The 24,821-nt window shown below is 47.2% G+C and overlaps 1 protein-coding gene across 1 annotated transcript in view; it reads right to left on the bottom strand.

Moving 5' to 3' along the window:
• RNF20 (ring finger protein 20) overlaps positions 1-24,821 on the bottom strand; it is a 61,015-nt gene that overhangs the window by 10,660 nt on the left and 25,534 nt on the right. Inside the window, exons 7-16 of the mRNA XM_044296470.1 lie at positions 10,912-11,058; positions 10,754-10,831; positions 9,377-9,496; positions 6,257-6,436; positions 4,026-4,161; positions 3,416-3,537; positions 3,011-3,342; positions 1,029-1,146; positions 789-938; positions 231-443 (exon numbers count right to left, since the gene is read on the bottom strand). Of these exons, the coding sequence (XP_044152405.1) occupies positions 231-443; positions 789-938; positions 1,029-1,146; positions 3,011-3,342; positions 3,416-3,537; positions 4,026-4,161; positions 6,257-6,436; positions 9,377-9,496; positions 10,754-10,831; positions 10,912-11,058 (1,596 nt within the window). The remainder of the gene's footprint in view (positions 1-230; positions 444-788; positions 939-1,028; positions 1,147-3,010; positions 3,343-3,415; positions 3,538-4,025; positions 4,162-6,256; positions 6,437-9,376; positions 9,497-10,753; positions 10,832-10,911; positions 11,059-24,821) is intronic.

The raw sequence follows: 24,821 nt of genomic DNA, 5'->3' as shown, positions 1-24,821 counted from the left end.
AGTCTAAATGTAAGCCAGCTTTCTTTCTGGCTTACAGTTAGACCATTTTCTACGCCTAAAACAAAAGAAAATAATGAGTGAGACAGGACTGCTGGCCCATCCCCTTCCCCACTTTTTTTTTTTTAGACCTGGTGTGAGAGGGGAAAAGTCTCAGACTGTGCACCGCAATCTGTGCCAGAAATATGCCTAATATAGGTGCATTTCTGCATAGTAAATGACCCCCATAATACCTGTGTACGCAGGGTGAGCAGCTGATCTGCCAGCTCTTCCTTCTCCTCTTTGAGCAGTTTATGGATCTGGTTGGATTTGATCCTTTCAGACATCAGCTTGAAGTTGGCGTCATCTTTCTCCCTCAGTTGTTGCATGAGACGGATATTCTGCTCCTGCATATCTTCAAATGCCTGCCCTGTGACATCCATTTCTGACAGCAAAGCGTCCTCCTCCTGACAGGCACAAACAAAATGTGCTTATTAAAATTTTGCAAACTGTAAATCATCATCATCTTATCGCCTGGAAAATTAAAGGGGTGCGTTAACAGATGAGGGTCCCTTCTCTATAAGCCAGAGTACATAGCAGTTATAACCTGGTGCCTCATTACATGGACAGCCTATTGACTTCAGTCTTAAAACGGCCCCACTTCTCCTGTGGCTCAGTCGCCGGGGAACTGAACACTTGCTGACTGCTGGGGGTCCAGGCACCAGAACACACATGAGAGCAGCTTGACATCAGGGGACAATATAAGACATAACTGGATATTAACTGACATCATTGTGGAGATGTGCACTCACTTGTTTGGCTGTAGACAATCTCTTCTGCAAAGCCTCTGTCTGTTCCTCTGCTGCTCTCATTCGGCGCAAAGCGTCTTCATCCGCCATTTTTTTGCTGTCTCTGCGTTCCCTTTCCTCCAGTTCCCTGTGCCGCTGACGAAGTTCCTCAAGCTTACAGGGGACAGAAAGCAGAAAAAACCCTGAGATATTGAAAGACACTGATCAAGGTGTATGGATGGAATGAATGATTTGCTACCTTACCTCTGCTTTGCTCTTCCTTTCTGCTGCCATCAGCTGCACCTTGTCCCTTTGCTCTTTGGGTGCTGAACGATACATATCTAAAAGCAGCTTCATATCTCGCAAAGATTCCTGGACTCGCCTAGTGCAAAAGGGAACAGGATATCAACAAGGCTTAGCAACTAGATACATCACATGGATGTTGATCAGCCAACTGCAACATTATCCGAAAGCTCTTCTGTAACCACAGGTGTAGAAGATAAGCCTGGCTACTCTGGAATCTATTTAGACCCCCAAAAATGTGTGATGTTCCTCTATTATTCCTCCAGAAAATGCATGACTAAATTAACAGCTGTGTGTTAACATTCACCCCTTGTCACGTTTTATGCATTTGTTTAAAAAAACAAAAAAACATTTTTTTTGTATACATTAAACGGATGCAAAAAATGCAATTTGAACCCAGCCTAAACGTTATGAACCGTCCGATCAGTGCTTTTCATTTGCCGTATGGGATAAATATTTTTAAATTTTAATAGTACGGGCATTTTGATGATGTTTGTATTTTTCGCCTTATAAGAGGTTTTAAAGGAGAACAATAAGAAAAAAAATATTTTCCATTACACCTCCGGTCAGACCAGCAATCAGACCCCCACAGTTAATCAGACCTCAGATCAGACCCCAATGCCTCAGATCAACCCCCCAACCTTCAGCCATCTATCAGTCCCCATATGTCAGCCAGCAGCCCCCCCATATGTCAGCCAGCAGCCCCCACATATGTCAGCCAGCAGCCCCCACATATGTCAGCCAGCAGCCCCCCCATATGTCAGCCAGCAGCCCCCACATATGTCAGCCAGCAGCCCCCACATATGTCAGCCAGCAGCCCCCACATATGTCAGCCAGCAGCCCCCACATATGTCAGCCAGCAGCCCCCACATATGTCAGCCAGCAGCCCCCACATATGTCAGCCAGCAGCCCCCCCATATGTCAGCCAGCAGCCCCCACATATGTCAGCCAGCAGCCCCCACATATGTCAGCCAGCAGCCCCCACATATGTCAGCCAGCAGCCCCCACATATGTCAGCCAGCAGCCCCCACATATGTCAGCCAGCAGCCCCCACATATGTCAGCCAGCAGCCCCCACATATGTCAGCCAGCAGCCCCCACATATGTCAGCCAGCAGCCCCCAGTGCAAATAAAAAAAAAAAAAAAAAACCTCACTTACCTCTCCTGCTCCTGGACGCCACCGCTCCTCACCATCACGATCCTCTTCATCCTGCTGTCGGCTGTGTATCGCGGCGCAGTGTAAGGTCACATAGCGCCCTCACACTGTGCGCAGTATTGCACAGTCGATAGCCGAGCCGAGGACCAGGAATTGGTGAGTACAGAGTAATGGAAGTGCTTCATTAGTATTCGCCCCATAAGACGCAGGCGAAAAATACAGTATTTTCTTATTGTTAATTTATTTTTTGTCAGACTTTGTAGGGACATTGGAAATAGTAACACTCAGTTGACACCTAATTCACTCAATTCCAGGAGAAAACCAGCATTACTGTGCTCTGGGAAACATGAAACACGTCTTTGCCATTTTCCCCAGACCGAGGGCGGCTCCTCTGGCTTGAACTCACTACATCATAGTAATTTATGATGCTGCGAATTCTTATCTGACCACAGGTCTATTGTACTGTACTCACATCCTCATGCGAGTACAGTACAGTAGACCTGCAGTCAGACAGGAACTCACAGCATCATAAATAACTATTATGCAGTGAGTTCTGGTCAGAGATGCCATTGCGAATCCGGCAAACACACAGGCCATATTTCCCTGACTGAGAACGGTCATGTGCCCTAACAAAGATCTAAGAAAAGATGCTACAGAATTTTATGTGGGACAGAAGTATATGGACAAGCCAGGAGAGATCCCCTTTATACCTCACTATGATCTGAGCGCCTGATATAGGCTACAATACAATGATGCGGAAAACAGATTAGAATGTTTGGTTCACTCACTTTATTTCGGCCTTCATCTGTTTGACACTTTCTGCATCCTTGCGCTTGTTGTCTGGTTCATGTTTTGACTTCTCCTTTGAGCTGTCTCCTCTGTCTTTCTCTCTCCCGCGCTCCCTTTCTCTTTCTTTCTCCCTTTCCCGTCTGTCTCTCTGCTGGGGCTGTGCTTGTGCTTCCTCCTCCTCACGTTTTACGGCAGGCTCTGGCTGAGATGAAGCTGGAGTTGGAGGGGCACTTTCTTCAGGCTCTTGCTTTATCTCAACTGTTTCTTCTTTGGGTTCTTCCACGCTAGACTGTGAGGGTAGCAGGAAGAGACTACTACTGCGAGAACGCATCTAAAAGACAGAGGGAGCATTGTCATGCTGATCGTACTCTTGTAATCTCTACCGGTCATCCTCGTTCACTTACCTTGTTAATATCTCCTTGGATTTCCCGGAGACGCCTCTTGTACCGTAACACCTCACCCTTTAACTGATGATTGTGGTTCTGGAGGCTGCTTATTAAATGTCTCATCTCCCGATTAATAGGACCTATCCAAAACAAATTAAAAACTATGTTGGCCATTAAAGTAGTTATGTGAAAATAGGAATCAGGGGCATGTTGCTAGGGTATGCCAGTAATGTCCGAATGGCGGAAGTACGACTGCTTAAAACTCTGATTGCTAGAAAAGCCTAACGATCCTTCACCTACTGCCGAATGCTCAACCTATAGAGCCACATGGTAGGGCATTGACTATAATGGGCTGATCATGTCAGAGCTATGCCAGTTATACATTTGGCAGCTTATCTGAGCACTGTGCCACTTTTGAAGGCACTCAATTATTTTGACTTTTACACATCACATATACAAATACTCAGTATCTGAAAATAAAGATTTCCCCTTAGATTCATTGTTGTCAAGACTGACAGAGGTTTCCCGTCAATGTGGTAGTCAGGCTTCAGATCCGCTCATTAGGAAGATCCAAAATCTCCAATAAGACTTACTTGTTCAATTTACAAATGAAGCCTCTCAGACTTACCAGCCTGTTCATTGGCAGCCAGAGTCTGCTCAAACTCAATCCTCAGCATCTCGTACTCCTTCCTCACTTGAGCAAGTGTGTCTTCCAGCTGAATTACCTCTGTACGCACTTTCTTCTGAAGGGCCACCTCGTCCCTCTGGAAGATAATCGGGGGAAATGTCTTCAGTATCCACAGCAGAAGACAAAGACAAGCAGCACAGGGGAAAAAAATAGGAGAGCACTACAAAGCTGTGGCGTTGTCAACCAATATATGAAAATAAGTTAAAGATGTATATTTCATATTGCATGAAATCATAACTGGGAACAAACCCCGAATGCCTGTTATCCAACACTAGAAACCAAAGAGATTGGTGGCAGAACCCGCCATTTTCTGTGTGTTTGGGCAGCCTGGGGTATTGAGGCAGAAATCAGTCTTCTGTTCTGCACCCTAGTCTGATGCAACAGATACAGTCAGGTCCATAAATATTTGGACAGACACAATATTTTTCAAATTTTGTTCTGTACATCACCACAATGGCTTTTGAACAAAATTCTGATGCAGTTGAAGTTCAGACTAATTCAGTGTGAAGAACTAAAGCATTTTTTAAACTCAATCCCTTCATTTCAGGGGCTCAAAAGTAATTGGACAAAATAAATAATTGCAAATAAAACCCTTTGTTGGCAATGACTGCCTGAAATCTTGAACTCATGGACATCACCAGACGCTGCGTTTCCTCCCTTTTAATGCTCTGCCAGGCCTTTACTGCAGCGGTTATCAGTTGCTGTTTATTTGTGGGCCTTTCTGTCTGAAGTTTAGTCTTTAACAAGTGAAATGCTCTATTGGGTTCAGATCAGGTGACTGACGTGGCCATTCAAGAATATTCCACTTCTGTCTGAATTATGAAAACGCTGACCAATCAGTTTGGCTGCATTTGGCTGGATTTGAGCACAGTATGTCTCTGAAAACCCCAGAATTAATCCGGCTGCCTCTGTCCTGTGTCACGTCATCAATAAACACTAGGGACCCAGTGCCACTGGCAGCCATGCACGCCCAAGCCATCACACTGCCTCTGCCATGTTTTACAGATGATGTGGTATGCTTTGGATCATGAGCTGTACCATGCCTTCGCCGTCCTTTTTCTTTCCATCATTCTGGTAGAGGTTGATCTTGGTTTAATCTGTTCTTCCAGAAGTGTGCTGGTTTTTTAACATGTTTTTTTTTTTTTATAGCAAAGTCCAATCTAGCCTTCCTATTCATGAGGCTTATGAGTAGCTTGCACCGTGCAGTGAACCCTCTGCATTTACTTTCATGCAGTCTTCTCTTTATGGTAGATTTGGACATTGATACACCTATATCCTGGACAGTGTTGTTCACTTGGTTGGCTATTGTGAAGGGGTTTCTCTTCACCATGGTAATTATTCTGCGATCATCCACCACTGTTGTCTTCCGTGGCTGGCCAGGTCTTTTTGCATTGTTGAGGTCACCAGTGCTTTCTTTCTTTCTCAGGATGTGCCAAACTGTAGATTTTGCCACTCCTAATAGTGTCGCAATTTCTCTGATGTTTTTTTTCTGTTTTTGCAGATGAAGGATGGCTAGTTTCACCTACATGGAGAGCTCCTTTGACCGCATGTTTACTTCTCAATAAAATCTTCAAAATGCAAGCACCATACCTCAAGCATCTCTAGACCTTTTATGTGCTTAATTGAGAATGCAATAATGAAGGAATTGCCACACATGCCCATTAAACAGCCTTTGAGTCAACAGTCCAATTACTTTTGGTCCCTTTAAAAACAGGGTGCCACTTGTAAAGGAGCTGAAACTCCTAAACCCTTCATCCAGTTTTATTGTGCGATACCCTCAAATGAAAGTCTGGACTTTATGTCCATCTATGTCCATTATATAACTGTAACTTGAATATGTTTTAGTAAACAAGTAAAGCGCGGACAAGAATAGGACATGTTATATATTTTTAGCGGAGCCGGGGGTCGGAACGGAGCCACAGATGCGGACAGCACACGGAGTGCTATCCGCATCTTTTGCGGCCCCATTGAAGTGAATGGGTCTGCATCCGAGCCGCCAAAACGGCGGCTCGGATGCAAACCCAAACAACGCTCGTGTGCATGAGGCCTAACTCGCAGAAAATTACACACATTTATGTACATCTTTTTCTTGAGTATATAGACATACTAATTTAAAGAAGCTTTACAGCGGTATTGGAAGCAGTCTGGTTTGCTGACCTTCATAAACCCACCTCAATAAGCTCAAGCTGACGCTGATGATTGGAACGTGTTCCGTGTAAAAGGGAACGTGCCTCATCTAAGTGGGCTTTCAGCTGCAGAGATTCATTATACAAGACAGAGAACTGAGACTGCATGCATCGATATTCTGGAGACAGGCGCACGTTTTCCTCCACGGCGTTTGACAGCAATTTCTTAATGTAAAAGAGAGAGAACAAAAATGTGAAACAGACGCAGGGTTGCCAACTGTCCATACATTTTACAGGCAGTCCGCAAAAACAAGTGACATCAATTATAGAAAATCCACTTGGATGTGGAGGCCCCCCCCCCCTTCCCCCACTAAGCCACACTCCTTTATTGGCACTTTTTAAAAGTGTTGAAAAACGTAAAACATCATCAGTTATAGCGCAAATATGGAGTACGTCATAATCTGCAACTTTTTAGATGGCGTAAAAGCATTGATACGTGTGATCCAGGGAGCTCTAAGACGCTGCAGGAGGAGATCTGGAAGATTTCATAACTGTACGGGTGAGACATAGTGTAGTATGGGAGCATTTATGTGTATGAAGAGGTTCATCAAAACTAGTGCCAAAATATGAGTGGAGGTTGCTGATAGCAACCAATAAAGCTCCTGCTCTCAGGCCATTTGGAAAGTGCTAATGTTGGATTGGTTTATCTGACCACTGCCCGCCCTATCTTACCGGCCACTGTCCGCCCTATCTTACTGGGGACAGCTGCAGGGCCACAGAGATGTTGGAGACAGATCTATATAATAACATATTAATATATGACATAAGGAGGAAACAAGTGTTCCTTACTTGGGTTGGGTCTATATACTGCAGCGTGCACTGCTTCTATCTCTACATACTAAAGTGTGCTCCTATATTTACATCAAAATACCACACCCTGTGTGTATACAGAGAGAGGAGCCATATATACATGTATGGTATACAGACGTATTTTATTATCCAATGGTCAAATGACCAGTAATACCTGTTTTAGGTCAAATTTTAAAATATAACTTTTAATATTATTTATTTAGAATAATTTTCCCCACATGTAATACAATACAAAACAAAACAAAACAAGAAACAACTCTATTGAGAGTCTTTTAAAATGTATCTGTCAGGGATAGTCTCCTCAGGGTATTTGTGGTATTGTGTCAATACCTATTTACCGCATAAATATCCTTCCGAGAATGATAGGTATCTCAAATAGATGCACTTCAAAGGGTTAACTTCACCCTTGATAGTGCCCTGGTGTCATGTACCACCAGGTTTCTCTATCATTCGGCGATGTGAGCGGTCTGCTGTTACTAACACTCAGTGTTTATTAAAGCCATATGTCTGCTTGTTTCTACTTTGTATTTATTTTCAGCACGACTCGCTACATCTATACCCTCAGGTCATAACCCAGAGCATACTGCGTCTGCAGACCGCAGTGCTGTGGATAAACTACCCTAACATGTAGTTAAAATTTATCACGACGAAGCTCCCCCGACATGTTTCACCGCTCGCGCGGCTTCTTCAGGGGGATGGAGCTACATGCAACCATTGCATGTAGCTCCATCCCCCTGAAGAAGCCGCGCGAGCGGTGAAACATGTCGGGGGAGCTTCGTCGTGATAAATTTTAACTACATGTTAGGGTAGTTTATCCACAGCACTGCGGTCTGCAGACGCAGTATGCTCTGGGTTATGACCTGAGGGTATAGATGTAGCGAGTCGTGCTGAAAATAAATACAAAGTAGAAACAAGCAGACATATGGCTTTAATAAACACTGAGTGTTAGTAACAGCAGACCGCTCACATCGCCGAATGATAGAGAAACCTGGTGGTACATGACACCAGGGCACTATCAAGGGTGAAGTTAACCCTTTGAAGTGCATCTATTTGAGATACCTATCATTCTCGGAAGGATATTTATGCGGTAAATAGGTATTGACACAATACCACAAATACCCTGAGGAGACTATCCCTGACAGATACATTTTAAAAGACTCTCAATAGAGTTGTTTCTTGTTTTGTTTTGTTTTGTATTGTATTACATGTGGGGAAAATTATTCTAAATAAATAATATTAAAAGTTATATTTTAAAATTTGACCTAAAACAGGTATTACTGGTCATTTGACCATTGGATAATAAAATATTGATTTCCTGGGTCCAGTGGATCTTCTGTAAATAGTATACAGACGTAGGAGCAGTAAATAGTGGAGAATTCATTTTTGGTTCCAATGAAGAGCTCTGAGCGCATCCTATGTACTACCGTACTCGTGATTTGGATTTGGGCATTTGGTTGGCATGTCCTACATGAGGCAGGGAATGTGTCTGTAAAAATCGTTGGATGCCTGTGATTTTTGCCTCAGTTGTCCAGAAGTAACCAATGATAAGGTTGGCAACCTTGAACAGAAGTGGGTATATGAAGATGGGGGGCAACTGGAAATCCGCAGATGTTCTACCTGAATCCCCCAGCTCCACCGCCCTGCGGAGTACTCAATTAGGCACGCTTCAATAATCATGTCTCTTATATTTAAGAGGAAAAATAATTAATGTGGACAGCAGGTGGCAGCACAGTCGTAAACAAGAGCCAGGAAGTAAATGATAAACTTAGGTAAGGGGCTGTGCCATTTCTGGAGGGGCCTATTTGCATCTTGATTTGACCTACAGCAAATACATCAAATATAACCCATAATACTCCAGCCCTTTGTTGGGTCTAACTAGGGAAAAGTGGCTGGCCTGCATAAGCTAAAGAGACTAAGGGAAAGCCATATGTGACAAACACAGTCATTGTCCCAATTGATTATGAAGCTCCTTGTCAATATGAGTAACTAAAAACCAAAGTAGCAGCAAGGCGCACCCCTAGTGAACAGGATTTAATATGCTACAAAGTCACATTTACACTGGGCAGCACGGTGGCTCAGTGGCTAGCACTGTTGCCTTGCAGTGCTGGGGTCCTGGGTTTGACTCCAACACTCCAAAGACATAAATATAGGGAACTTAGATTGTGAGCCACATTGGGGACAGTGTAATGCTAATGTCTGTAAAGCTCTGTGGAATATGGTAGCGCTATATAAGTGAGTATAATAAATAATAAAATAAGGTCACTTGCAATGGAGACTACAGAAGAATAAAGTTACCTGAAGCTCCTGGTTCTCCGCAGTCACGTCCTGCAGGTCCTGTCTCAATTTGTCCAATTCCTGCAGGCGGTTGACTGCAAGCTCCTTATTCATATCAACTTCTGATGTCATCTCTTCAAACTGCATGAAATCAAATGAGAGCATAAAGGGAAAGAAAATCCACATTTTGAGATCTGACATACTAGATCAAAAAGCCCGGCAAAGAGGATCCCAAAAAAGGTCCAATAAAAAACGTGGAGAATGAGAACAGACTAACTTTCTGATATACACCCTGTTCAGAGCTCAGTGGGAAGTGTCTTGGAAGAAGACACATGAATGTTGGCTAGTACACTCGGATAGTAAAAGTGAAGTACAATGCCTCATCGGGAATGCCCACTGAGCTCTGAACTTGCAGCATCACCAGCAGACAGAGACTTGAAATGCCTTAAGTAGCATCAGCAGGTCTCTAGTTTTAGGCTCCATGACAATTAAATTTATAGAACAAGAAGTCATTCAGCTATCTCTAATGGTATGTACTTAATAGGGATGTGCCTATACTGGACATTTGCACGAGTACCATGTCCCAGATGATTAGCGGTGGGGACGATGACGGGTCCTGTTTTGGCTTTCGCGCGGCGCCTCCCAAGTCCCATGCGGTTGCCTAGCAATGGGAGGAAGGTAAAGCCACTACCTCCCAGTACTCTGGTGCATCCACATGGGAAGGATTACAGCAGGCCAGGTGGGTATGGTGCATGAAATGGAGGAGAAATTCAGTTAATTTCTCTCCATTTCATGTTAAAACAGACAAACCGTGAATATAAAATAAGGTGGGGGGGGAATGGGCATATAATAGTGATCCCCAACCAGTGTGCCTCCAACTGTTGCAAAACTACACCTTCCAGCATGCCCGCAAAGCCAAAGGCTGTCCGAGCATGTTGGGAGTTGTAGTTTTGCAACAGCTGGAGGCACATTGGTTGGGAAACACTGTTATATGCCCATTTATTAACCCTTGTACAAAGGAAAAGTAAAGCAGTTGTCCATAGCAACCAAATTCCAGCTTTCATTTTTTTCATTGCTATCAGCAACTGCGCCGCTGTTTCTTTGTACAAGGTTTGATAAATCTCCCCTATGAGCCCTAGGTTGGTCAGTTGTCACTAAATAAATGTGTTATTTATTTCATTGTTATAATTGGTATCAGTAATTGGTATCGGTGAGTACTTAAATAAAAGTATCGGTACTCGTACACGGTCTTAAAAAAATGGTATCGGGACATCCCTAGTACTTAATATGAAAGAATTTGGTCATTTTCTATATCTTGACCCTTTCTGACAACAGGAATGAACCCACACCTTGTCCAGTAATCACTGTCACAGTCCAATAACCCATACAATACGTCACCTTCTTAGAATTGATAGTTATTGTTCCTCCATACAAGCTGCTTCCTGCACCATACACTTTGTAGCCCTTGGAGTTGACCTGCCAAAAGAATGACTATTAGCAATGGATGCCCACAATACATGTTACTGCCATCTGCACCTATCTGCAAGATCTCTTACCCTCTCCAGGACCTCAGACAAGTGTCTGTTCAGCCGCTGCTCCCTCTTCCGGACCTTATCAATGTCCCACTGCAGATCTTCAATAAGTCCGTCCAGCACAGAGACTCGAGATTCTGCATTCTCCAAACGTGTCTGCAACTGACTGAACTGAAAAGGAGAATACAGAAACTAACTTACATCAACCCATACAATGTGATGAGAAGGAATTTTCCACGTGGCACAGATAGGAATGCCACTATAACAAAGTATATTATTTTCACAACACTCCACTGTCACTACATATCCTGAAAATAAGGAAAAACAAGATTTTTGTATAACTTACCAGTAAAATCTCTTTCTCGCTCTTTCCTTGGGGGACACAGAAGACCTTGGGTATAGCTCATCTCCCTAGGAGGCGTGACACTAAGTGAAAACTGTTAAGCCCCTCCTCCACAGCTATACCCTCAGCCTGGAGAGAGAGGCTGCCAGTTGCGTGTCCAAGTAGTGAGAAAAGGCAAAGTCCAACAAGTGGAAACAACAAGCCAACTACCCAACGGGTAAACAAAACTCGGAAAACGTGCAGAAAAAAACCAATGAATGGGTGGGTGCTGTGTCCCCCAAGGAAAGAGCGAGAAAGAGATTTTACTGGTAAGTTATACAAAAATCTCGTTTTCTCGCCCAATTTTCTTGGGGGACACAGAAGACCTTGGGACGTTCAAAAGCAGTCCAAGAGGGGAGGGACCACAGCACCAAGGCGAAGCACCCGAAGGCAGCAAGGAAATGCCGCCTGCAAAACCAGGCGGCCCAAGGCAGCAGCCGCCGAAGCCAGAGTACGCACTCTGGAGAACCTGGTAAGGAGTGCAAGGAAGACCGTGGCCACCCTGCACAATGGCATGGCCGAAGCCCAATGCCTCCGGCCGCGGAGGCACTAACCGCTCTGGTGAAATGAACGGTGACACCAAAAACAAACCCCTGGCTTTGATGCAGCAATCTCAGCAACAGCCATTTGGTTAAAGCGGAGGAAAGCACCCAGGAGCCGTCAACCTTAGCGCGGACCTCCCGGAACACAAGAGACCGAGCGTCGACAAGAGTCGGAGAAGTCCAAGCAAAAAAAAAAACGCAGACACTGCAAGTAACAGAGTCCCAGTCGCAGGACCAGGCCAGACTGGAGAAGACAGAATCATGGGAAGAGAAAGGCCGAGTGGGGGAATGCCCAGCTTCCTAAAGAACCCCAGGTAAGATCCGAAATCAGACAACAGAACCTGGACGAAGCACGGCCGGGAGCGAACACTAGCGTGCTCGCTGGACTCGTCTGGGCAGGCGGGAGGAAACCCAATGCGAGCAGGCGCAGATCAGTGGCACGGGCAAAAAGGTTGGCAAAACTGGTCCCGTCGGCCCCCCGAGCAACGCCGTCCCGTATCCACAGGAGTGGGGGAGCAGAAGGACAAACGGAAGGAACCGAAAGCGACCCGGCCAGCATCCAACAGAAGGCAGGCTAAAGTCCCTGTCATTATACACCACAGGAAGGTGTTCTACAGTCCCGGAGTGGGGACTTGAAGGGCAATCTTGACAGAAGAAGTAGTCCCGCCAGGTTACCGAGAAGGTAAGTCCAAGCAGGACCATTGCCCAGAATGGAAAAAATAACCTGCACCCAGCGGGAGGACAGAATGCAGCAACCCGGTAAACAGGCACACAGCTAGTACCGCCAGTGTGAACAATGGAGACAGTATGAGGCCATAAGGAACACCGGAACCATCCATATGAACAACCATGTTCTCCCCAGAGGGGAGGGCAGCGAAGGAACAGCCCCTGAAGCCTGGCCGGGGCAGAAGCCACATCGGAGTAAAACCGTCTCAGCGGAAGCCAAAACAGAGCAGTCGAGAAAAAAACAGCAGAGAAGACGGATGACACCCTCCAACCGAAAGGAGGAGTGGGCAACAGGGAAGCCATAGGACCGCTCAAAAGCAGAACTCCGCTACTCCGAGATGTCCGGCTCACCAATTCGCAGAAGGCGAATACCCTAATGAACCGAAAGTGGAGGTCCCTGGGACCCGGGTAATCGAGCACCCAAGAGAAGTTGGGCGACCTGCTCGAAAAGAGCGGCTAGAACCCGGTAGCAAAACAAACTGAAGCACGGAGGGTGCAACAGGAAGAACTCATACCAAAACGCATCCAAGAGGAGGAATGGCAATAGGCGAGGGAACCGCAATCCCGCCAGAGCCAACGTAGACTTCGAGGGACGCTGGAGAAAGCACTCTCGACCATGTGACCGCTTGCGCTGGGAAGCAATGCCACAGGGGAACTAATGGGTACGCATCTAGGAACCACGAACACTCCCCAGGCGGAAGGGCCAACGAACATGGTGGACACCGTCACAACGGAAACACAATATACCCTCCGAACAGAGAATGGATACCACCCAGCTCGCTGCAGTAGAGAGCAAATAGAGCCCGACCAGGTCAGGTGAACAGAAAGATCTCATCAGAGAAGAGTGCCAGGCTGGCGGCAATCATCGTATCCCAAGAGAAAAACGGTATGTCGCAGGAAGAATGGAGGCATACGTACAAGCAGCCCCGTAAGCAGTGAGAAAGCCAACCCACCTACGGAGGGAGAAGGCATACACGGCCCAACAACGCACAGAGTGCACAAGAGCGTCCGCCCACTGCAAAATAGTCACTCAGCGAAGAGGGCCAGCCACAGAGTCCCACAGAATCCACGGAAGTGCAAAGTGCAACCGGAAGGGGGGGATATACACAAGACTAGTATGGCATGCGATGGAACGCAAGCAGTCCGCCCAGAAGAGAGGGAAATGTACTTGGCAAAAAATTGCAGACAGCAAGCGTGCAAAGCCCGCCCCACAAGGGGGTGCTCAAGACCAGTACCTACTTCAGAGAAGTAGGACATACCATATCCCGCCCAGAAGAGGGCCATGCACATGGCCACACAGCATCCAGCAGGACGTCCACCTAGTGAAATGGGGACATGCACAGGGTTATCCTAGCATTAAGTGAGTGCAATAATCCACCAAACACCGAATTTCGTGAGAGTACAACTACTCCGCCAATGAATGGGGACAAGTACAGGTCCAGCACAGCATATACAAGGACAGTTGTGAGTCCTGTGAACGTACAAAAAGTCCACCCATGGAATGAGGGGTGGTCACGCACAAGGCCAGCACCGTATCCAATGGGAGTGCCAGTACTCCACCCATCTTAAAGGCCAGCAACGTATCTGGTGAGAGTGCAGTATGCTGCCCAGAAGGGGGAGCCCTGCCCATGGCCAGTATTGCAACCAGGGAGAATGCGAGCACCCCGCCATGGATGGGGGTCATGCACCTGGCCAGCAGCATACTGGCGAGAGAACAAACACAGCCAGTGAGAGTGTGTGTGTATGTTGCCTGAGGAAAGGAGACCTGCCCATGGCCGTCAGCGAATCCAGTAAGAGCGCCGTACACCGCCCACGGAAGGGGGAACATGTATATGGCCGGCAGCGGAGTCAGTGAGTAGCAAGCACCCCACCATGGAAGGGGGTCATGCACACGGCCAGCAACATACCGGCGAGAGAACGACTCCAGTCAGTGAGGGTGTATGCATGGCGCCTGAGGGAAGAAGGCATGCCCAAGGTCGGCAGAGAATCCAATGAGAATGCAGCATACCGCCTATGGAAGGGGGTCATGCACATGGCCGGCAGCAAATCCAGTGAGAGTGCAGAATTTCGCCTACGGAAAGTGCTTTTTGGCCGGCAACGAATCCAGTGTGAGTGCAGCTTTTCCCTATGGAAGGAGGCCGTGCACATGCCCAGCACCATAACCGATGAAGTGCAGTATTCCGCCTATGGAAGGGGATCACGCACATGGCCGGTAGTGAATCCAGTGAAAATGCAGCGTTCCCCTATGGGAGGGGGTCGTGCACCAGACCAGCACCGTAACTGGTGAGAGTGCAGATTCCATCTATGGAAGGCGGACATGCACAAGACCGGCAGTGAGTGCAGCATTCCGCCTATGGAAGGGGGTTGTGCACATGGCCTGCAGCGAATCCAGTGAGTGCAGCGTTCTTGTGCACATGGCCAGCACCGTATTCGGTGAGATTGCAGTATTCCACCTAAGCAGGGGGTCATGCACCATGCAAGCCCGCAGCCCGAGAGAGTGCAGTATCCCAAGAAGGGAAACATGCACCAGCCGGGGAGTGCGACACCATGCCGCTTACGGAAGGAGCATGCATACAGCAGCACTACTGAGATAAGGCTGCAGCGTCTCATGCACATGGCCGCGCACCAGAAATCCGTTAGTTATCCATTTTATTTAATTCTAAATAAAACAGCCTCTCTGAGGCAGAAAGAGGGGCCACCATACAGGTGCCCAGCATCTTAGAGAAGTAGGGGAAAAAACAGGGGGGGGGGGGGGGCGCGCAGCCATACAGGCCCATCGGGAGCCGCCGGTACCCGAAGGGTTAACAGACATCCGACCTGGGGAGGGGGGAGGAGGCGGCGCCGATCCCCTGGGGGCGGGGAACCTCCAGGCGGGAAGAATTCGCGCCTGGAGAAGTTCCCGCCCCCTCCAACAGAGGCCGGAAGTTTGCGGCCTAGTAGGCCGTGAAGCCGGGGCCTAAATTTTTTGCGGCACCCGGCTGACCGGGGCCGCACAGGAAACCGGAGTGGACTGCCTGTGCACACCGGCCGCGGAAGCCACCCCGCGGACCGGAGAGTCAGGGAGCCCGGGTGGAGCGACGGAATGCGGCCCAGTAGGCCCGAAGCCTGGGCCAAAATTTGCGGCGCCCGGCCGACCGAATTCGTCGACGGCCGGCCGGAAACGGTGGAGCATCGTGCTCAAGCCAAACGCCGGCCGCGGGAGTCTACCCCGCAGGCCAGAACAGTCGGGGGCCGAAGGAGCGCCGGAGGTGCGGCCCAGCAGGCCGGGAAGGAGCGCCGCAGGTGCGGCCCAGCAGGCCGGGAAGGAGCGCCGCAGGTGCGGCCCAGCAGGCCGGGAAGGAGCGCCGCAGGTGCGGCCCAGCAGGCCGGGAAGGAGCGCCGCAGGTGCGGCCCAGCAGGCCGGGAAGGAGCGCCGCAGGTGCGGCCCAGCAGGCCGGGAAGGAGCGCCGCAGGTGCGGCCCAGCAGGCCGGGAAGGAGCCCCCGGCCCAGAGCAGCGCATCGGTAAGGGGATGGTGGGACCCTGAGACTGGGTGCCTGTGCAGATGAGAGTACAGCGTTCCCAGGAGGGACGCTGATAGGTGAAGGGAGGCGATGTGGCTGCCTATTTGCAGCATTCTGCAGCTAGCGTGGGGGCTGCAATGTCCCATGAAGGCCAGGAAGCACCCCAGGGGCCAGCCTAGGTTCAGTAGTGACAGAAGGGTCCAGAGGCCCAGTATGGGGGCCAGGCACGCAGGAGACCATTGGGTGGGGGGTGGGGGACGTAGGGCTGGAGAAGCCACTCTCTTACCACAGCCGTCTTCACCCTCGGTCCATTCCAGCAGGGTCGCCCCTTCAGCTACTGGCACCGTAGTGGCAGGACGCTGGAAGAGGGACTTGGCGTGTGGGCGACCCTTGCGCTGGCGGGATGTAGGGGAGCTGGGCTGCCCTGATCCACCTTGCCTTCTGTGGGGGAGGCAGCAGAGCGGGAGACCGGCACTGGCGCAGCTCAACCCCGGGAGAAACAGAGAGGTCAAGTGCGTCTCTGTTGTCCCTGATGATCTGGAACAAAAAGAAAAGAAAAAAAAAAAGTAAAAATCAAAATTTAAACAAGGAGAAAACAGCCCTGCAGTAGCAGGGAGTGTCTTGCCTCCTTGGACACTAAGCAAAAACTGGCAGCCTCTCTCTCCAGGCTGAGGGTATAGCTGTGGAGGAGGGGCTTAACAGTTTTCACTTAGTGTCACGCCTCCTAGGGAGATGAGCTATACCCAAGGTCTTCTGTGTCCCCCAAGGAAATTGGGCGAGAAAAGGAGAAGAATACTGCAGAACTCACTTGTCTTCTTTGCAATCGATGAAAAGGTTTATTCACCAAGATGATTGCATTCTTCTTGACGAATAAACCTTCTGATCTATTGCAAAGAAGACAAGTGAGTTCTGCAGTATTCTTCTATGTTTTCCCATTGCTTTGGTGCTCAGAGGCTAGAGTCTGACGCTGCGGGCACATCCACTTTGTCAATCTGGGTATATTCCTATGGAACAGTCAGTGCTGCTACACCTCCACAAATATGCCCTTAAAATATGACATGGTTTAAGTCAAGAGAAGCACTATTTGCTAAGCAACAAGCTGAAAATGTTTAGATCAAATAGCCTGGCATGGTCATTGGCAAGTAGAGTTATGTCACCCACAAAGATAAAAGCTCAGTGTGGAGGTGGATGAATACTCCAACACTGCTTATTCTTTTCCCAATGCCTGTCCCCATCCAAAATGATTACCTATGTGACCTGTCGGCACTTATCAGGTGCCACGGTGTTGTCTAAGGGCTGGAATGCAGATAATGCCCACATGACCCAGTCCATTCAATTTGGTCACCTATGCCCATCATGGTTTTCTTCTCTTTGTACTGATCAATTTCTTATAGCGATAAGAATGCTTTTTTTTTGTATAGACTTCCACATCTAGGCCACTATTAGGGGGCAGACACATGTAGTGCAAACGCTGCTGATTTTCCACAGTGAATTTGCATGTGAAAAATAAGCAACAATACCCACATATAATTCGACACACATTATGGATTTTACATATGCAAAATGTCAGTTTATTTTGCAGCTATCTGCCCTGGATTTCCCCCTTCGCAATGGTGGATTTCGGCCAGATATACTGCAGATTTATTCTTGAACAATTCTGCTGTGAATCCAGTAAGTGTGGCCGTTGGTTATTGAATTCAGTGTATAAACAGTATTAAAAAAGCTGAGATAATAGTTTCTTTTAACTGGGGGGAATTTATGAAGCCTTGTATGCAAAAGATAAGTTTTGTGATTTTACTCAGTTCTTGCCACTTTTGAAAAATGGGCGAGAAAGTCGGCACGGGTAGCTAGGCGAGCTGTTTTACCACAGATTTAAGACTTTTTCAGTTACTCAATATGCTAATTCATGATGATACCAGGTGCCGTCATGTCGGACTCCTGGAAAACCATTTACAGGCAAGACTAAATCTTAGTTTCCAGGACGTCCCTCCATGACAGCACCACTGAAGAGCTATAAAATTAGACAGAACTAGGGGGGACCACTGCCTGGAGGACTTTCCGTCCAAATGCCAGGTCTTGGTTGGTTAGTATGTCTAACCTATAATGTTTAGCGAACGTAGGAAATTTAGACCAAGTAGCTGCCTTGCAAATTTGAACAGAGGCCTCAGCTTTCTCTGCCCACGAGGCAGCCATGGCCCTGGTCGAATGGGCTCTTACGGTCAATGGGCAAGATATATACTGAAGTCTGTAGGATTCCATGATTGTCTTCTTTATCCATCTAGCCAAGGTCTGTTTTGAGGCCTTGCAGCCTCTGTTCCTTTCACCGAACTGAATGAAAAGATTAGTCAATTTTCTCCAGGATTCTGTTCTCTGAAAATATGCCAGGATTATTCTTCTGACGTCTAGACGATGGAAACGCTCATCCTGCACCTTTTTGGGGGAGGCACAAAAGGAAGGAAGAATTATTTACTGTTCTCTATGAACCTACCTTTGGTAAAAAAGAGGGATCCAGCCTCAGTATTATACGGTCGTCGTAAGTATGGTTCAGTAATCGAATAGCCTGAATTCTCTCCTATTCTATGGGCCATAGGTATAGCTACCAGGAACGAGGCTTTGAGGGACAAAAGAGTATCCAACATATGTTCTACTGGTTCAAACGGTGTCCCACAAAGGGCATTAGAACTAAATTTAAATCCCACGCTGGGACCGTCTGTCTGAAAGTAGGTTTCATCCTAGATACTGCCTTTACAAATCTTTTTATCCATCTATGTTCCGCCAACGGAGTGTCTCTTTGGAAGGAATATTGGATCCGCAATTGACATGTCCTTCTTCGTGAACCAACACCCCTTGGGCCAAGCTGGAGCTATGTTGAACTCGCTCTTAATTATCTTAATACCGCAGGGATCAGTGGTAAAGGTGGGAACGCATATCCCAAATCCATATTCCAATCCTGAGAGTGTGCATCCACTCCCACCGGATTGTCTCTTGGATTTAGAGAGTAGAAATTATCCACTTGAGAATTCTCTTTTGATGCAAAGAGGCCTATTTGTGGACTACCCCACCTGAGACAAATCTGTTGGAATACCTCCTTGTTGAGCATCCACTCTCCTGGGTTGAATTTGTGTCAACTCAGAAAATCTGCTGTTGTGTTGTATACTCCTTTTAGGTGAATAGCTGAAATAGATAGGACGTTCTTTTCTGCCCATGCAAATATCTGGTCTGCTAGACCCTGAAGAAGAGGGCTTCTTGTTCCTCCCTGACGTTTGAGATAGAAGACTGTGGTCATGTTGTCCAAGAGTATCTTGAGGTGTGGGTCCTGAAATAAATGCCCTGCTGCCTTCAAGGTTTCCAGAACTGCTTTCAGTTCTCTCAAATTTGACGATCTCTGACTGTCCTGGATGGACCACTTTCCAATGGGCGCCCCAACCTTTCTGACTTGCATCCATGGGGATTACTGCCGCAGGAGACAAATTCCAGGGAACCCCCTTCTGTAGGTTTTCCAGATCCAACCACGAGGATAGGGAGCTTCTTACTTTCTCTGGAAGGATCATTTTGGAACTGAGGGAGAGGTGGTCTCTGTCCCATCTTGATAGGACTGTCTCCTGCAAAGTCCTTTAATGGAATTGTGCCCAATGGACCATTGGGATGCAAGATGTCATTAGCCCCAGTATTTGCATGTATTCCCTTAAGGGTACTTTCACACTGGCGTTATTCTTTTCCGGCATAGAGTTATCCGTCAAAAGGGCTCTATGCCGGAAAAGAACTGATCGGGTATATCCCAATGCATTCTGAATGGATAGAAATCCATTCAGTTTGCATCAGTATGCCTTCCGTTCAGTCACTGTCAGGCGTTTTGGCCAGACATAATACCGCAGCATGCTGCAGTATTATGTCTGTCCAAAATGCCTGATCAGCACCTGGAGCCGCACCAGGATCCGTCTACAAATGCTGTCAGTTGTCACACTGATCGTCGGATCCGGCAGGCAGCCCCGACTACGGAACTGCCTGCCGGATCACACTAACGCTAGTGTGAAAGTATCCTTAGGTACAACTTCCCTTTCTTCTGAAGGAGTCGATCCTTTCTCTTATCTTTTCTTGTTTCAAGCGAGGGAGATAAGAACCCTGCTAGAAGAATTCCCAGAAATATCTTCCTGGTATCTGGGTGCAGGTCCGATTTCTAGTAATTTACTATCCATCCCAATTCTTTTAATAGGAATAAGGTTTGTTGAAGATGATCCTTCAGAAGCTGTTCCGATTTGGCTATGAGTAGAAAATAGTCCAGGTATGGTACTATCATTATGCGACTTTGTCTCAAATAGGCCATTATCTCTGCCATCAAATCTCGTAAATATACGTGGGGCTGATGATATTCCAAACAGAAGACATTGGAACTGGTAATGGTAGATTCTTTCTTTGATTCTGATTGCAAATCTCAGGTATTGTTGGTGCTGTTGATGAATGGGGATGTGATAGTATGCATCCTTTAAGTCTATGGTGCACAAGAATGCTCCCGGAGTTGTAAGTGGAGTTGTAGATCATATTGACTCCATCTTGAATTTGTGGTATATAATCCATTTGTTCAGGAACTTTAAATTTATTATCATCCTGAATGACCCGTCTGGCTTTTTTATGAAGAACAGCTTTGAATAATGTCCCTTGAATTCCTGTGGATAGGGCACCGGGATTATTGCTCCTAGACTGGCAAGTTTCTGTATGTCTGCTAGAATCTGCTTCTGTAGAGACATGGTCTGAAATTCTGTAATTCGAAAATTGTGGGGAGGAGGACAACGGAATTGTAGTCTGAACCCCTCGTGGATAGAATCTAGAATCCACTGATTGTGCGTGATTTGCGGGCCACCTCTGCCAGAAGTAACAAAGTCTTCCCCCCACGGTCTGGCGTCATTGTTTTCATGGAGTACTATTGGATTGAGGAGAAATCCTTTTCCTCCTTTAGGATAGCTCCATCTCGCTGTCTTGCCTTTACCTCTAGGTGTTGTATTTTGAAACTGTCTAGAGGGTTTCCGAAATGGCTGCAGCTTTCTTGATTTCTCCTCTGGGAAGCCTTTCATCTTATCTGCTGCTCTTTCTAGAATAGAATCCAGGACTGGTCCAAACAGATAAGATCCAGAGAAGGGGATGGCAGATAATTTATTCTTGGAAGCTATGTCCCCTGACCATGACTTAAGCCAAAGAGCCCGCCTTTCCGTATTTGTTAATGTCTCACTGCGAGCTGAAAAACAGATAGACTCAGCTGAAGCATCTGCCATGAAAGCTGTAGCCATCTTCACCAGTGGTAGAGACTCCAATATCTCCTCTCTAGAGGTTTTCATTTTGAGATGGTTTTTAAGCTGATCTAGACCAGTGTTTCCCAACCAGTGTGCCTCCAGCTGTTGCAAAACTACAACTCCCAGCATGCCTTGACAGCCTTTGGCTGTGCGGGCATGCTGGGAGTTGTAGTTTTGCAACAGCTGGAGGCACACTGGTTGGAAAACACTGATCTAGACAAAGATTCATTCCTCTGGCTACTGACGTGGCAGCAATATTTGTGTTGATAGACACAGCCGAAGATTCCCATGCTTTCTTCAATAATTCATCTATCTTACGATCCATTGGATCCTTCATTTTATTGATGAGTCTGCAAATGGAATTGTAGTTTTGTTTGCCACCTTTGCTGCTTGAATACCAACTTTAAAGATTTTTTCCCATAATTTTGTCTCTTCCGGATTGAATAAAAGTCTGAATTTAAATTCACGTGGTAAATACTGTTTCTTTTCTGCATCTTCCCACTCCTCCTCTATTAATTCTTTAAAATTGGTGTTTACTGGAAAGAGTTTCTTCTTTTTTGCTCTCAGGCCCCCGAACATCTCATCCTGAACAGTTCTTGTCTGTTACTCATCTTCTACCGCCATAGTTTGTCTTACTGCGGTTAGAAGGGGATCCAGATCCTCGCAAAAAAAAATAGGTACCTCCTTGATTCTTCCGAAAAGGAGGAAGGGAAACATTGATCATTTTCCTCTGAATAATATAAGCCATCGTCTTCTGAGTCGGAATCCATTTGAACTCTGGGTCTCTTAGATGGTGGCGGAGAGGGGACGGAACCAGGTTAGACACAGGCGCCTGAACTTCCTCTCTTATCATAGCTCTCAAGTCCAACAAAAAAGAAGGCCGTTCCTCTTTAAGAATTTTTGTAAGGCAGTCAGGGCATAATTGCTTCTTGTAAGACTCCAGAAGTCTTTTAGAACAGGTCGCACACTTTCTAGCCTTCTTTTTCATTTCTACATAGGACTTGTGTCCTCTTTATCCACCTACAGAGGGGGAGAGAGTGAGGGAACAAGCGATTCCTATAGTCCATACATTATGCTGGACAAACAGGACAGGGAAAGTAACTTAATAACTTGCATAACCCTGGGCAGGGGAATCTGTGCTAGCCTCCTGCTTTCCAGATGCCTGGACCTCCATGATGCACAGACTGAACTCTCAGGTGGCGTCATATAAATGCACTTACCCCATTAGGTCTTCCCCCTGCCGCCGCACGGCTCCTCCTCCTCTTCCTGGGGAACTTATTCCGTGGACGGGTTGACCCCCATGTGAGGCCTCACTAAAACAAGGCCTCCAGACGGCAACGACGGGCACCGCCATCTTCTTCAGGCGCGCGCCCACATTTCCGGCCACATAACCCGCTCGGCAATCACGCGGCCAGACTCACGCCCGAGGACCTGCAGCCGAGCCCAGAGCTCCGTCGGGAGAAGCGGTATCGGCTTCCCAGATACCGTGGCTTTCTCCAGATATGACACAGGAACTTTGGAGCAGATCCTTCAGCAAGCTCCCTACAGGTATCAGGGAAGAGCTAGGGGACCCCTTCCAAAAGGGGTGCTAGCCTAGGCTACCAGAGCTTCAGCCTCTGCCTCTTTCCTCTAAATGGAGTACTTCTCTTCATCCATAAGCAGGGACTCCTACTCTGCTTTCCTATCCCTGTAGGAACAGGAAGAACACTGGAGAGTGGGGCAGGGAGGGGCCTTTTAATCTCTCTCTCTTCCTGTCCCTACAGAGATCAATAGGACATCCTCCAGTGGTGCTGTCATGGAGGGACGTCCTGGAAATAAAGGGTACATAATAAGCTATGCTGCATAGAATTCTTGTCTTATTATGAAATGATAAAAATATATTGGTGTTTCTAGGTAAAACTAACCCTAAAATGTTCTTCAATTATATACATGTTAAAAAGTATAAATCTGAAGGTGTCGACCCTTTAAAGAGTAATGGGGGGGGGGGGGGGGAGTCGCAGAGAGTGACGAGGAGAAAGCAAAGCTGTTAAATATTTTTTTCTCCAATGTATTCACTGAGGAAAATAAACTGTCAGATGAAATGCTGAATGTTGAAATAAATTCCCCATTAAAAGTGTCCTGCCTGACCCAGGAAGAAGTACAACAGCGACTTAAAAATATTAAAATAGACAAATCGCCAGGACCAGATGGCATACACCCCCGTATCCTAAGGGAATTAAGTAATGTCATAGCCAGACCCTTATTTCTGATATTTGCAGATTCTATACTGACAGGGAATGTCCCACAGGATTGGCGCATGGCAAATGTGGTGCCAATATTCAAAAAGGGTCCAAAAACAGAGCCTGTGAACTATAGGCCGGTAAGGGCTCTTTCACACCTGCGTTATTGTCTTCCGGCATAGAGTTCCGTCGTCGGGGCTCTATGCCGGAAGAATCCTGATCAGGATTATCCTAATGCATTCTGAATGGAGTGAAATCCGTTCAGGATGCATCAGGATGTCTTCAGTTCCGGAACGGAACGTTTTTCGGCCGGAGAAAATACCGCAGCATGCTGCGCTTTTTGCTCCGGCCCAAAAAACTGAAGACTTGCCGCAAGGCCGGATCCGGAATGAATGCCCATTGAAAGGCATTGATCCGGATCCAGCCTTAAGCTAAACGTCGTTTCGGCGCATTGCCGGATACGACGTTTAGCTTTTTTAGAGTGGTTACCATGGCTGCCAGTACGCTAAAGTCCCGGCAGCCATGGTAAAGTGTAGCGGGGAAGCAGCATACTTACCATCCGTGCGGCTCCCGGGGCGCTCCAGAGTGACGTATGGATGACGTGATCGCATGGCACGACATCCATGCTCATGGGGCGCTCTGACATCACTCTGGAGCGCCCCGGGAGCCGCACGGATGGTAAGTATACCGCTCCCCCGCTCCTACTATGGCAACCAGGACTTTAATGGCGTCCGGGGTGCCATAGTAACACTGAAAGCATTTTGAAGACGGATCCGTCTTCAAATGCTTTCAGTACACTTGCGTTTTTCCGGATCCGGCGTGTAATTCCGGCAAGTGGAGTACACGCCGGATCCGGACAACGTAAGTGTGAAAGAGGCCTAAGTTTAACATCTGTTGTGGGTAAACTGTTTGAAGGTTTTCTGAGGGATGCTATGTTAGAGCATCTTAATGGAAATAAGCAAATAACGCCATATCCGCATGGCTTTGTGAGGGATCGGTCATGTCAAACTAATTTAATCAGTTCCTATGTGGAGGTAAGTTCTAGACTTGACAGCGGCGAATCAATGGATGTCGTATAGCTGGACTTCTCCAAAGCATTTGACACTGTACCACATAAAAGGTTAGTATATAAAATGAGAATGCTCGGACTGGGAGAAACCGTCTGTATGTGGGTAAGTAACTGGCTCAATGATAGAAAACAGAGGGTGGTTATTAACGGTACACACTCAGATTGGGTCACTGTCACTAGTGGAGTACCTCAGGGGTCAGTATTGGGCC

Source organism: Bufo gargarizans, chromosome 6 (genome assembly GCF_014858855.1).
Source record: "Bufo gargarizans isolate SCDJY-AF-19 chromosome 6, ASM1485885v1, whole genome shotgun sequence".
Taxonomy (NCBI): Eukaryota; Metazoa; Chordata; class Amphibia; order Anura; family Bufonidae; genus Bufo; species Bufo gargarizans.
The sequence above is the reverse complement of the archived record's forward strand: the minus strand, read 5'-3'. Positions and strand labels throughout refer to the sequence as shown.